This window comes from Erpetoichthys calabaricus, chromosome 9 (genome assembly GCF_900747795.2).
Source record: "Erpetoichthys calabaricus chromosome 9, fErpCal1.3, whole genome shotgun sequence".
Classification (NCBI taxonomy): Eukaryota; Metazoa; Chordata; class Cladistia; order Polypteriformes; family Polypteridae; genus Erpetoichthys; species Erpetoichthys calabaricus.
In genome coordinates this window covers 49,563,120-49,576,721 of record NC_041402.2, presented here as the reverse complement: position 1 = coordinate 49,576,721, position 13,602 = coordinate 49,563,120, and the positions used below count along the sequence as shown (strand labels likewise).

Below are 13,602 nucleotides of genomic sequence, written 5' to 3'. Positions count from 1 at the left end.
TCTCCGCTATTTTTTGTTCGTTTATTACGATTATAGTTATTTATTGATTCCCTTCTTTAGCTGACTGCCTGCTCATATAAGGCGCTCTGCTATTTTTTTGTGAAGCAGTCTTTACACAGCTTCTCCGCTGTTTTATAAACGAATGCCATATAAGGCCATCCTTTTTCTTTGTTTCGCCAAGGAAGCAGCCTTTTTATTTAATCCACGGGTTCTCCGCTGTTTTATTGTTCGTTTATTACGATTATTATAGTTCTCTTTGTACACCACGTTGTCAGTTCAGCACTCCGGTTGTAATATGACCAAGTCGTGCAAGCTTACTGTTGAGAATGTAACGTATAGTTGTACAGGAGTCGCTCGCTTCTTATTGTTTCGCTGCCTTTTCAATTGTGTAATGAGTGATCACATGTGCTGCGTTTAGTCATGGTATTGCAAACGGCAGCGGAAGCGTTTCTATAAACTTAATGCAAACTTACTGTTTACAACGTGCTTTGTTTCCGCAGTAGCTGCACTTATGAATATGCTTGTATGCGTCACTTGCTCACTTCTTATTGTTTCGCTGCCTTCTCAATTGTGTAATGAATGTTTTTTTCAGCGCTCTTTGAGGCTCTTCCTTGTTTTCTACGTACTGCATTCACAGTCAGTTCACGTGATTACGTGGGCGGCGTGATGATGCGATACGCAACTCCGCCTCCCACGGCCAGCGAGCTGCAGTCCATTACAGTATATGGACAAAAAAGAGGTTCCAGTTATGACCGTTACGCTTTGAATTTCGAAATGAAACCTGCCTAACTTTTGTAAGTAAGCTGTAAGGAATGAGCCTGCCAAATTTCAGCCTTCCACCTACACGGGAAGTTGGAGAATTAGTGATGAGTCAGTCAGTCAGTCAGTGAGTCAGTGAGGGCTTTGCCTTTTATTAGTATAGATAAAGAACAAAACCCTTGGGTTATCATGGCCACTTTATATTATTCTGCCATAATGTGTGTTCCTGGCTGCAGTTAGTGCATCCCTGTAAGCACTTTGATAGTCAGTGAAAGCCTGGATGTGCACGGTGAGGCCAGACTCATGTGACATTCTCTCAAGGTGTCAGCCAGCTGCTTTCATAGACCGTAACTCTGAACTGTACCATAGAGCTGAATGCTTAAAGGAAACCTCCTTATGCTTTAAAGGAGCGGTTTTATCTAATGCTGAAAGAAGGGCTGAGTTATAGTGATCAACAAGACTATCTAGTGTTGATAGAATAGGTGAAGACAGAAAATTTTAAGGTTTCTGAAAGAAATTTGACATTTATAGGTAAGAGGAGGGAGAGGTAATCAGACAGTGAAAAGTACTGTTTTATGACCAGAGTCCCAAATCACTTCTGTAAGTGTTACAGACAGATAAGCAGATTAGGTGCAATATATGACCACCAGAGTGGGTAGGAAATCAACATGTTGCACCAAATCAAAACAGTCCAGTAAGGATAGGAATTCATTTCTCAGCTCTGAGTCAAAGGTTTTTTTTACTGACTCCTTTACTGAATCCAGTCCTAGATTTGTGTGGGCTTGAGAGCAAAATAACATTATCGATTAAATAAGGTATAATCATTTAACTTATACTGTCAAACATTTGTAAGAGGAGATGAAAAGATAATGAGATTAACCGCTTTAAAACAGTGTTCTACACAGCCCCAATAAATGAATAGAGGCTTAGCATTCTTTCTTTGATTGTAATGAGCACTTCTACAGGTTTCCATCACTCCAAGCATCTGTTTTCTAACTGGTGTATACAGTCCAGTGTTGTGGTGGGCTGCACCTCACACGCATCCACAGTTATACATATAGGTCTGTGGGGTGTGAGAGGACTACCAGAACAAATAACATCTGAAGCAAGTAGACATCAAGGCAAGATTCAAATGAAGGGGCTATTTGGCTTGTCTATACTGGCAATGACGCAAGTTACTCCACTTGTTAATACCAAAATAAAATTTATTTAGTGTTTCAATCCTTCGAAGGACAAAGCACATCTCCTTATTAAGACGTACCATATTAACAGATATGGTAATCGACGAAACCCTCAGTAAGACAAGCAAAACTGCATACTTTATTGTTAAATATGAATCAGCAAACACTAAATTTGTGTTATTTGCTTGTCTTTTGAAAGCAAACTTTTCATTAATATAACCCATAAGTAAAAGGGCATGTCATATTTGAATAGTATGTTGAAGAATGTAACAAATTTATTCAGTACAGGTATCAACAGCCCAACTAATCTTCAAATTCTGAACTTGTACACAGGCATAAGAAACAGAAAAGTCTGCTCACTTAGAGAAGAAACCATGAAAACAGCAAAACAAAGGTTGCTTTACATAAGTTCTGAAATAAAGAATTAATGTGAAACTGATGAGATTGATTTACACAGAATACAAAGAAAATTTTAAATGTTCAGACAAATGTAAAAAAGAAAAAAAAAAAAGAAGGGACAGATTTGGAAAAATTAAAGCAACATGAAATTATGACATTTGAATTTGAATTAATTTGACTAATATGTTAAATATTACTCTAACAATATTTTTTTAACCAGCTAATGATGCAAATATAAATTTTACTAATAAATATATAATATATAATATAAATGTATAGCAAATGTTACAAACCTAACCAACTGGTACACTGACAGACTTTCAAAACTGTTTTTGTAAAAACATGCTTTCAAGAGTTGGTTTAAATGGAAATACGAGGGGGGACCCAAAAATAACCGGAATTTTGTTGTTGTTAGGTTGGTACTTGTAGTACGTGGTTGGGCTGCTATGGCGATCTAGTTACACTCCTCACAATTCAGTCTGCCAAGTGCCATCAGTCTGGAAGGTTGTGCTTGTGTTCAGTGAATTTTTTTGTAAAAGTAGGTTGCGCAACAGTGTGAGAAGGAAACGCCCCGATTTGTGGGAGTCGGGCGATTGGTTCTTTCATCATGACAACGCTCCATCTCACACTGCTCTCAGCATTCGCCAATTTTTGGCAAGAAACGGTATGACAACCCTGAACCACCCACCCTATTCACCGGATTTAGCTCCGTGTGATTTCTTTTTGTTCCCTCGGATGAAAAAAGACTTGAAAGGAAGGCGTTTTGCTGACGTCGAAGAGGTAAAACAAGAAACGACCAGAGCATTAATGGGCATTACTTCAGACGAATTTAAAAAATGTTTCGAACAATGGAACAAACGGTTAGATAAGTGTATTTCCGCCAATGGAGAGTACTTTGAAGGAGACTAATTGTAGTTTGTACAGAAAATTAAATTAAACACGTTTTAAAAATATTTCCGGTTATTTTTGGGTCCCCCCTCGTATTCAGAATTATCTTGGAATTCAACAGTGCATATCATATATACTGTAATAATGTTTGAGGTTTTATTATTTAGTAAGGATTTTAAGCAGTAGTTTTCAGGTACTAGACAGAAAATATCAGAATAGATTTAGAATATGCACATGCTAAGATAAAAACCAGGTAGTTCATTAAATATCATTCTTTATAAACCCTAGGCTGAAATCCTCCCCAAGATATTAAAATACCTATTTGCTGTTATACTTTCGGAATTCCCATCTCTGCCACACCTTAAAATTCTAGACTTGCATTGTATTTTGAGATTTATGAATGGCAATGCTTGTTTACTTATATTATAATTGGTCAACTACTGGATATACCAGTATTTTAAAGCTGTTACTACGGTTAGCTTTTATTAGGGCTGGGAAAAAAAATTAACAAATTAATCACATCACTGTATGTATTTATTCGCAATTAATTGCATGTAACATTAAAACATGTAATCATAAAATAACTACTTAAATCGTGAAATAAATACACACTAAATCACAAAATTAATGTAGAATTAACACAAAGGAATTTTAAAAATATGGCACAGCTTAAACTTGAACAATGACCTTAAACCTGAACATTTAATAAAATACAACTGGAGCAAGTACAACCTGAATGCAAATGCTTTCCTAAAAGGCACAATGAAAGAAGGCAATAAGAAAACAAGGCCAATATATTATAAGCACCTACAAAATTAACAAAAAAATCTTGAGTTAATTCTCAAATTGGCATACTATATAAAACACAGAAGTGTCAAAGTAAAACTAAATGATTGAAATGACTATAAACTTTGAATACACTGCTAAACAGTGATTTAATTGAAAATAAGCATCTACTAAATGGGAATACATTAAAACTGTGTTAAAACTGCCATCATCAATTTTTACCATCATCGACAACTTGATCATTTACTCTGCAAGTGTTTTTCAACTGGTGTGATGTGGAAATAATACTGCAGTGCCCCTGGGAACTAAGAAGAGAGCAACATGCTCCTCAGGTGGTCAAGTCCTCACTGAGAATGATGGGACTACCTGGAGAAGCAAACATAAAAGCAGCTCAGCTTTGTAGACATGGCAGATAGAGTGCTCTGTACCAGCCAGGAAATGTGTCAGGGGTCCAGCTGCCAGGGTGCATGTTTGCCAGCAACTCTCACACAGTCAATGGATAGTGGGCATACAAGTGCTCACTAAGTGCCGTATCTGCAAGCACCAATCTTCAAACTGATTTTTTGTTGGCATTTCTAGTAGTCAAGAGCCTCTGGAGAGTTTAGCATGTGTATTACATTTAATGTTTTTGTAGTTTGTAGAATCATGGTGTGCCTTGGGATATTTTGTGTTACAAAAAGTGTGCCACCACAGAAAAAAAGCTGGAAAACACTGCTGTACACCTTTTCTTCTGATACACAAAAAGTTCTTTGTAGCAGCTATCTCGCCTAAAAACTAGCACCATGTATTACTTGGGTGGTTATGTTGTGTTCTTTGCATAAATTAGCAAAAAAACTGCAAACTTTAATCATGGGTGTGTCATTATATAATGGCAGTCAGCACTACAAGCTACTGGACAGACTGGTGAATTAAATACAGAGGTTCTAGAGACTTATTTTGGTTTTAGTGCCACTCAAAGATAACTTATTTTGTGCTTAGGTGGTATGATATTGATTCGATCTTCTTACAGAAACATGAAATGGAAAACAAAAAGAGCGCAATTTTTATCTTTGCAACTTTTCTTTAGTATTGCACCAGGACCTTCCCCCACCTGCCTCTCCCCTTTCCTTCCACTCCCTGCATCTGTGATGGTATGTACTGTATAAATCATGAGATTCAACACCAGTATCAGGCAATCGCCCTGTTGCCTTCCCTGGATGGGACAATATTTTTAATGCATTAAACTAGCCACATTAATCTCAAAAATTAACACATCAGCTTTGCTAGGTCTAGTATTTATATATTTTATATTACAGTGGTTCTCAGCCTTTTTTGCCCCATGCACCCCTTTCCTCACCATTCATCACAATTTTATGCCCCCAGCCCAATATTGAATCTGAAGTACTACAGACATAATATTGAAATTTTACTTTTTAATATATTAGCACTTAAACAATTACTTGGATTATTTTTGTAGACTATACATTAATAAATTAATAAAAAGCCACTGAATGGAATTCAGTTTTTGTCACGGTATTGAAAGGTATTGAGTATTGTAAAATTTTAAGAGTATTGAAAACAAAAAATCTGGTATTGCAACATCGCTACACAAAAAATATGTAAAAAGTCCCTGATGGTCGGCTGCATAACTCATTTATGACTATTATATAATGAGCACTAAAAACTCTTTTCAGCAAGTATGGATGGGATTCAAGGGGCTGGGAGTATGAACAAGGATAAGCATTCCATATAGTGCACCTACCATGGCATGAAAATCAATTATACTATTATTATATAATATTTAATTATTTGACTGATGCCTTCATCCAAAGTAACTTACAACATTTGAGATAAAAGAAATGTAAGCAATTGTGTTTTTCCAATTGGAGCACAGCAAAGTGAAGTTACTTACTCATGGTCACACAGCGTCAGTATCAGGATTTGAACCCACAACCTCAGGGTTTGCATAACTTAATAATAAGCGGGATCACTGCATGCACAGATTTGGACACAACAGCCATGCTGAGGCCACAGAAATCTGTCAGAAGTTGCATTGTGGAATTGAGTGCAAAACTCTGGAGTTTTCTTCTTTGCAATTTATCCTGCACTAGACCAAGAAGGGCCACTGTATCAACCCCGGGCAGTCTGCATTTCTCTATTAGAAGTCGATTACTGATATGCTTCAAGGGCTTAATGATATGGTCCAAGGAGGAATCATTTTTAGTGAGAGCAAAAGTAGACAAAACTTCTCCTTTTGACTGCATTTCGATTCCCTGTTGATGGGACACACACCTACGCACGCTATTCGCATTCTTTTTTGTTTTCTTGTCTTCGGGTGAATAAATGGGATGACCCAGTTGGCGTCCTAAAATCTTCTTTGCTGTCCTAAGCTGTCATTCCCACACCTGGCCACACCCTTTTGCACAAATCCATAGCCTACATTATAATTTTATATTTACCTTACAACTATATCATCTATTATTATTATTGTTGTTGTTGCTATTATTGTCATTGCTTTGTTCAAATAAGAACATTTGTGATCTGCTTAGGGGGGGGGATCTGTCTCACTGTGACAGAATTGCAGGCAGAAGTCCAAATGAAGAACAACATTAACAATAATGAGCAAGTAAATTCACTCATCAATTTCCAAACGTGATTAAGCATGACTTTAGTTACAAAAGGTTTCTGGAAACATTTGGTTTGAAGTACTTTGCGATACGAAGCTTTTGGGAAACACACTCCTGGGCAGCACACACACTTTATAACGTTGGCATTTCCCAAATTGCACATTTAACCCTATGTATATTAGGTCTTTTTATATTACTATAATAATTATTCTATATTAGTAAGAAGAAGATTTGAATTGACATGAATAATTTGTGAACTTTGTATGATTTTTTTTCTGGAATTTTCACAAAGTAGAAGCCAAAATATACTTTGTATTGTATAATATGTATTAAATCCTTATGACTAGGGATGCTCCGATTGAAATCAGACAGTTTTCACAAAAAAAAAGACTTAATCAGTGATTGGTAAAAAGGCCGATCACAAAAAAAAAAACATTTTTCAGCCCCTGCTTTTCTAAGCTTTACAGTAATTTAGATGCAGTGCTCCTTTATGTGAGGTATTACAGTAGTTGAACCAGCGTGCATCTTTCTTTTTTTTCTTTTTCAGCAAACTTCCTGCGGTGTAAACAAAGCGCAGTGAGTGGAAACTTGTTTTATCAGTGAACGAGAGGGGATTGGTACATTAAAGAAACTGAAAAAGAGAGTAATAGGAAAAGTCATCTCATGCAACTAGGCAAACAGCAAGAAAAGCTACGTTAATGAATTCAGATCTTTTTGTTTTATCCTTTAAATTAAAACAGATACCACTTGAGTTTGGATGGCAAGCTTGTTTAAAATGCACCAGCTTACACTTATAATTGCAAAAAGAAAAGATAAAGAAGAATTTGAAATTGCTGCTTAATAAACAATATACATTTTTTTAAAGATTTGTACTGTGTTTATTATTTGTTACTGTGTGTCATACAGCATAAGTTTTGGTAAGAAACAAGAACTACATAATTAAAATGGTAATCCATATTAATAATTCACCTCAAGAATTACAAATGTCTACTTGATACACTGAAGAAAATAAAACACCTCTATAATAAAGTAAATGTGTAAGTTAATAGCAAAATGCTGTAGAGCAATTAATGATTTAAAATGATTAAAACATACAAGTGCATGTATATTGACATTTAGGCAGTGTTTAATTGCCAATATCAATTAAATGATTGTGTGAGAAAATATATTTGTTGTTAAAGAAATGGTGAAAACTAGTTTTTTTTTAATTAAGCCTTGTTTCAGATTGGTACATTAGAGAAAAAAATAAGACAATATGACGGCTTGTAATTATGAGAAGCATTTTATTTTATGCCATACGTATTATGGACAAATATTTTTTTATATTTTATTAGTTAATAAAAAATGAACAGTTAACACTTTTGGTCTAAATTTTAATTATAAAAATACACTTTAATATAGGACGTAAGACTCCTATTTGTCTGCCGATGCAGTAGATTAGTGTAAAAAGTTCTTTAAAAGGATAAAGAAAAAAAAAAATCTGAATCAGCCGATCAAGTAACATGAAATTGGTGCTCGGTATTAGCCTTAAAAGATTCTGATCTGAGTATCCCTACTTATGATCTTACCAGTAGAGAGAGCTTGCACAAACAATGGATTTAAAAGATGCTATTTCTAAGTTCACAAAAAGTAGTTCCGAATTTTATTGATTTGTATTTTTATAATTGTAAAGAACTTTTATTAAAAATAATTACTATTTACTTTTTAAAACTGGTATTCAGTTTATAAAATGGAACTAGCCTCATGCAATTAACATTTATATGCTGTTACATTGATGCAGTTTTTTAAATAAAATATACTCTGTTGCAAAATGCTACATCAAATTTATATTCAACTACCTAATATCCGTAGTAAACGTCTATTTTTCTTTGCCATCATTTACCAAAACTTGTTTAATTCATTAAAACAAATACATAACTATAGTTCTCACAAAATGCATGCAGTATATGAATGTAAATATGTACATCTATTCATAATCTATTTAAAACTACCAGATTACAAGCAAAATGTTCATATAGTATTACTGTACCTGTATAAAACAGCAATAATAAAACAGAAATAGAATGGAGATACAATTTATAGCTTCACCTAGGGCAGCAAAAATGCTAGAGTTGTCCCTGGCATCATTTTTTACGCTCGGTTCTAATTAAAGTCCTGTTGCTGCTGTTGGCTTTCCTAACCCGCTGCAATATCCAAAAGAAGAAAATCTGATAAAGACGGAACACTGTTGCAAAGGGGACATGAAACAAAACATATCATTTTGATGAGGAAAGAGATATCTATGCGTCTTATTTTAAAAGTAAAACTGGTGGTAGATGTTGATATATTCGGTCCACGTTGGGTAAGTGTCACCGAAAAAATTCTAATTTTCACCAACAATGCAGTCATTCACAGCAATCAGCTATCCAGCACACACCATACAAACTTTGATCCTCACGATTATAAACCTAATCAATTAAACCTTAATTAATATTTTTTAAAAGAAAAATGAGTGGTAGGTGTTCAATAGGTCACTTTATGAAATTGTACATTTTATGTGTTACCATGCTTTAAAACAGTCCAAATGGATGGTCATTCAAAATGAGGGCCAAGTGATGCAGCGAAAGGAAACATCAAATAGAGGGCTAAAGGAAACTGCTTTGCCAAAAATTATACCTGACATTTTCAGTTTAAAAAATTTTAATGAAATAAGCCAAAATAATTATTTGAGCGAGCCAAACATATCTCAGTGGTGACTAATGAGCATGACCTTACAGAGAGACAGGAGGTTGCTATTATTATTGCTTCAAGCAGCAATCTACAGACCCATAACACCGACACACTGTAGATGAGAACAACACTGTGGAAAACAACAGGACTACTGCAGGAGATAAAAACACACCAAACACCACCAGACCCGAATGAAGGAGTCTCTCTATATGACCTTTTATTTGGTTGCAATATGCAAACCCAGAACATACCTTTTTTTTCTACTTCAATCTCTGTACCTTAATTATTATTGACATGGGTGATGTTCATAATGTGTGGGTATATGCATGTGTCAGGGGTGCTTTTGAGCTGCGAAAGCCTGGGGCTCCTGGTGGTCTTAATCTGACCTTGTATATGTGCAGGATGTAGGGCAAACAAATACAGGAACAGAGGAGCGTGTACTCATCCAATTCTCATAATTGACAAGGAATGTTTTGGATGCCACGGATGGCTCAGATTAAGGTGGCCTTTGGGTATGTAGTGAGCCATGATCACTTTTGAGGATTTTTATGATTTCATCATATAGTTCAAATACATAGTGTTAACGCATGTAATGTGTACTTTTAAATTGCCCCTGTGTGTCAAACGTGCCCACTAAAGACAACTGTCCAATCGTTTGCTGGTTCCCAAGCTGGGCTAGACTCCCCTCCTGTCACGGTTCTGATTACAGTAGACCAACTAAATTTGGCATTTCCACTTATGACAACGTCACATCATTTGTAATTGATCTTTCCATTTACAGTGTATTTGAAATGTGTTTGGGAGTGTGCTCTGAAATCCACTTGCATCCGATCCCTGGCAGAGAACCTGTGACCCTGATGTAGAGAAAACAAGTACGAAAAATGCATTACTTTGCCGTTTTTAAAATAAAGACGTCATTTTAGTCGGGGGAGGATATGACGATTTGCAGTGTTATGTGCAGGTGTTTCTTTTCTGCCATGAAAGTTGCAATACAAAATAAACAGGTACTGTACATGAGCTATGGTAGCAGGCTTCAAACCACAAAGAAGCAGGTTAAAAACTTCAAAGCATCCTGAGCCTATGATTTCACAAGCTTGTGCGCTAACCTTACGTAAACGCATCACAGGGTAACGCTTTGGGGTTTCGTCCGTCACGCACTGCATAATTCATTCATTATTATCGTAAAATTCACTTCGTTTTACACAGATAATGTAATGCACAAAAGCATACACAAAGAACAGTGCACACAGTGGACCTTTTCATAAAATGATTATATAACCGCCCACACTTTTTTGGGAAGCTCGATGCCCGAAGGAATTGTCTCTTCACACATTCCGACGCTACAAGTTTCTTTGAACTCACCACTTCAAAGACTTTCAGGATACCGAAGTTGGATTTCAGGTATTCCGTGTCGCACCTGATGCTGCCCAGTCCACGTCTTTGCAGGACCGGTTCTGTGGTCGGTTGGTAAGGGCTGGTGGCCCCAGAAATCATTGACGTGTTGGAGGCCTCGCCGTCAAATCCATCCATGTCGTCGTTATTCCGCATCGCGTTTCTAATTTGTTTTAAGGTTCCTTTTCCAGGGGTATTCTTCTGTCACAAGATGCAAATGAGAAATAGGAACCTTCTAGGCTTAAAATACAAACAGCAACCTTTGAGCCGTTCCTCAACAAGTCTGTTCACCTATGCACAATGCAAAAGAGGTGCCTGGCAGGTGTTAAAGAGCAGAGCCAAAAATGCAAAAGGAGTCCAAGTCAAAAAGACGCGCACGGGACTTCGGTGTAGTGGCAGTCAGCTAAGATGCTAGCCCCAGTGGTGGTCTTAAATTCGATGTACGGACTCGCATATGCTTTCGTCTTTGCACAGCAGCCGCAGCCCGAGGCATCCGTACCACTTGTAGAGTCGCAGCGCTTCGATGCTGGTAGCCGCATCTGACGAGCCTTCTGCTGCTTCGCCAATGCCGCACACACCCAGGCTGCGAGCGCGTCGCCTACCGTTTCATTTATCCCCTTGGTCCACGTTCTTCATGTCTGCGGTGTTTGTGGATCTTGTTATTCTCGAAAAAGAACGAACCAGTGGCTCATTTTTTTATTCCCACCGGTCAGTGGGATTTTATTGTTTCTGCTCGCAACTGCCAGTCAACGGTACCGTTATCAGAACACAATCCTTCCCTTGCGGTCAGCGAATTGCTCCAGTGCCGATGAAGCTGAAGTATTAAAGTTTTCTCCGTAGTGGTTTGTCAGCCGTTCAGTTTGTGTTCACATCTGAAAAGAAAGAAAACGCCAGACCATTCCAAGTAGCAGCGGCGCAAGTTTTCGGCTTCGTTCAGTCAATTCACCGAGACCAAAGACTCGTATTTACCGTGGGGGATGGGCGCCGCCAACCGCCGCTCGGCTTCACTCCCCCCGCCCTCCGTCCTTCCTCTCGCTCCCTCTATCGAGAGCGCGCACAACCTGAGCGTGTGACGTGCCCGACACACAGGTACGCGTGTTCATTTCTCGCTTCAGAATCCCGCAAACTTTTGGGTTAAACATATTAATAGTGCTTGGCGCTACATCAGTTTGCGTTTGGCACCTTCTGGGAGCACCGGGTAGTGTAGTTTCCACTTTACAGCTTTTTATCCGCTCTTCTTTTACGGAGGAAGAAGAATCGGCGAACGCGTCTGGAAACGTCGTCATATATAACAGTCGAAATATCTCAAGTTGAAGGCGACTGTCTGGCATCGATGAGTCGGCAGGAACTGATAACAGCAGACGAATCGAACAGCAGCAGGTAGGGAGGTCTCTAAATAAAAAAGAAAAGAAAAAACTGCGCCCATGGCTGCCTCTCGCCCTCTAAAATAATTGCCCCCTTGGGGATGCACTGTGGAATTCAGAAGCCGTTAGAAATCAGAAGCCTGTCCACAATTGAGGAGTGGCTCCAAGATTTCCCGACCTAAATTGAAGCAAGGCAGCAGAAAGGGGATATGGAGATTGGCACAAAGAAATTAATATTCTCCATTGTCAGATGTTAATATATTAAGGTCAGCTCTATGATACCCTACCGCCCCTTGCTTCTTGCCTTGCTGTGCTTGCAGCCCAAGGTAGGGCTTCATCAGCATATAATCCTGGATTGGCTTTAGCAGCTTCAGAAAATAAATGGTTGGGTATTTTAAGAATAGCCTTTATCCATCCATCCATTTTCTGAAACTGTTTTTTTTTCCATTAAGGATTGGGAGAAACTGAACCCATTCTGCCAGCATCAACCACAATGCAGGAAACCACCCTTGCAGAATGCCAAGCTTGCGGAGCGTTGAAATATGACACTACCAAATGCTCGCTGTAAGACTGGGAGACATAATAATAATATAAGGATACATTTTTAAGAGTGCACAGATTTAAAACTATCGTCTCTCAGCTTCAGGGACTTCAGCCAGTGATTGTGTGAAGTTGGAACCTTTTCCCCAGGCCTCTCTTAAAAATTAAAGGTGCCAAAGTGGTTCTTCAGAATGATGCCATAGAGGAACCCTTCTTGGTTTCCAAAAGAACTATCCACATGAAAGTTCAATAAAGAATCTTATTTTGACTGATAACAGGCTTTATAATTAACTAAGAATAGCCAATAAGAGATATATAAAATACCAAGGGCTTCATGATTTTAAAAGGACTCTTGCTGTACACAGTAACAGGCTAGGTTGCCACACCCACCACATGACAAAACAGCTCAGGATCCTAGTTGGCAATCCCCCAGGCTGGCACGTGGTCCAGTCCCACCCTCCAGAAATGACCCTTTATCTGGTGTTATGTGGGTGTCTCTATGGCCTGGTCCAGCCACTCAGGTCCTCAAGAAAGAGGATCCTGCAAGCCGGATCATCCTCGCCACATGGCCATAACTGACTCTCCCTCACAATGCTGGTAATGTGCCTCATTTGGGACTCCATGAGCAACCGCTCATTCGACACAAAGTCAAACCAATGGTACCCAAGGATTCTCTGAAGAGACATGGTTCAAAGGAGTCCAGTCTTTGTCTCAGGTCATTGGATAGCATCCATGTCTCGCAACCATATAGCAAGACAGGAAGCACCAGGACTCCAAAAACTTGGACCTTTGTCGTTTTGCATAGATATCGGGAGCACCACACACCCCTTTCCAGCGACCTCATGACCCCCCCATGCTGTTCCAATCCGTCTACTGACTTCATAGGAGGAGTCACCAGAGACATGAATGTCATTGGTGAGGTAAGTAAACATCTCAGTGAGGTTGACACTCTCTCTGCAGACAGACACACTGCTGATG

The 13,602-nt window shown here is 38.3% G+C and overlaps 1 protein-coding gene across 1 annotated transcript in view; it reads right to left on the bottom strand.

Annotated features, from left to right (window-relative positions):
- cmtm4 (CKLF-like MARVEL transmembrane domain containing 4) overlaps positions 1-11,877 on the bottom strand; it is a 127,762-nt gene extending 115,885 nt beyond the window's left edge. Inside the window, exon 1 of the mRNA XM_028809628.2 lies at positions 10,691-11,877. Within this exon, the coding sequence (XP_028665461.1) occupies positions 10,691-10,876 (186 nt within the window). The 5' untranslated portion in view covers positions 10,877-11,877. The remainder of the gene's footprint in view (positions 1-10,690) is intronic.
- Positions 11,878-13,602: the final 1,725 nt, after the last annotated feature.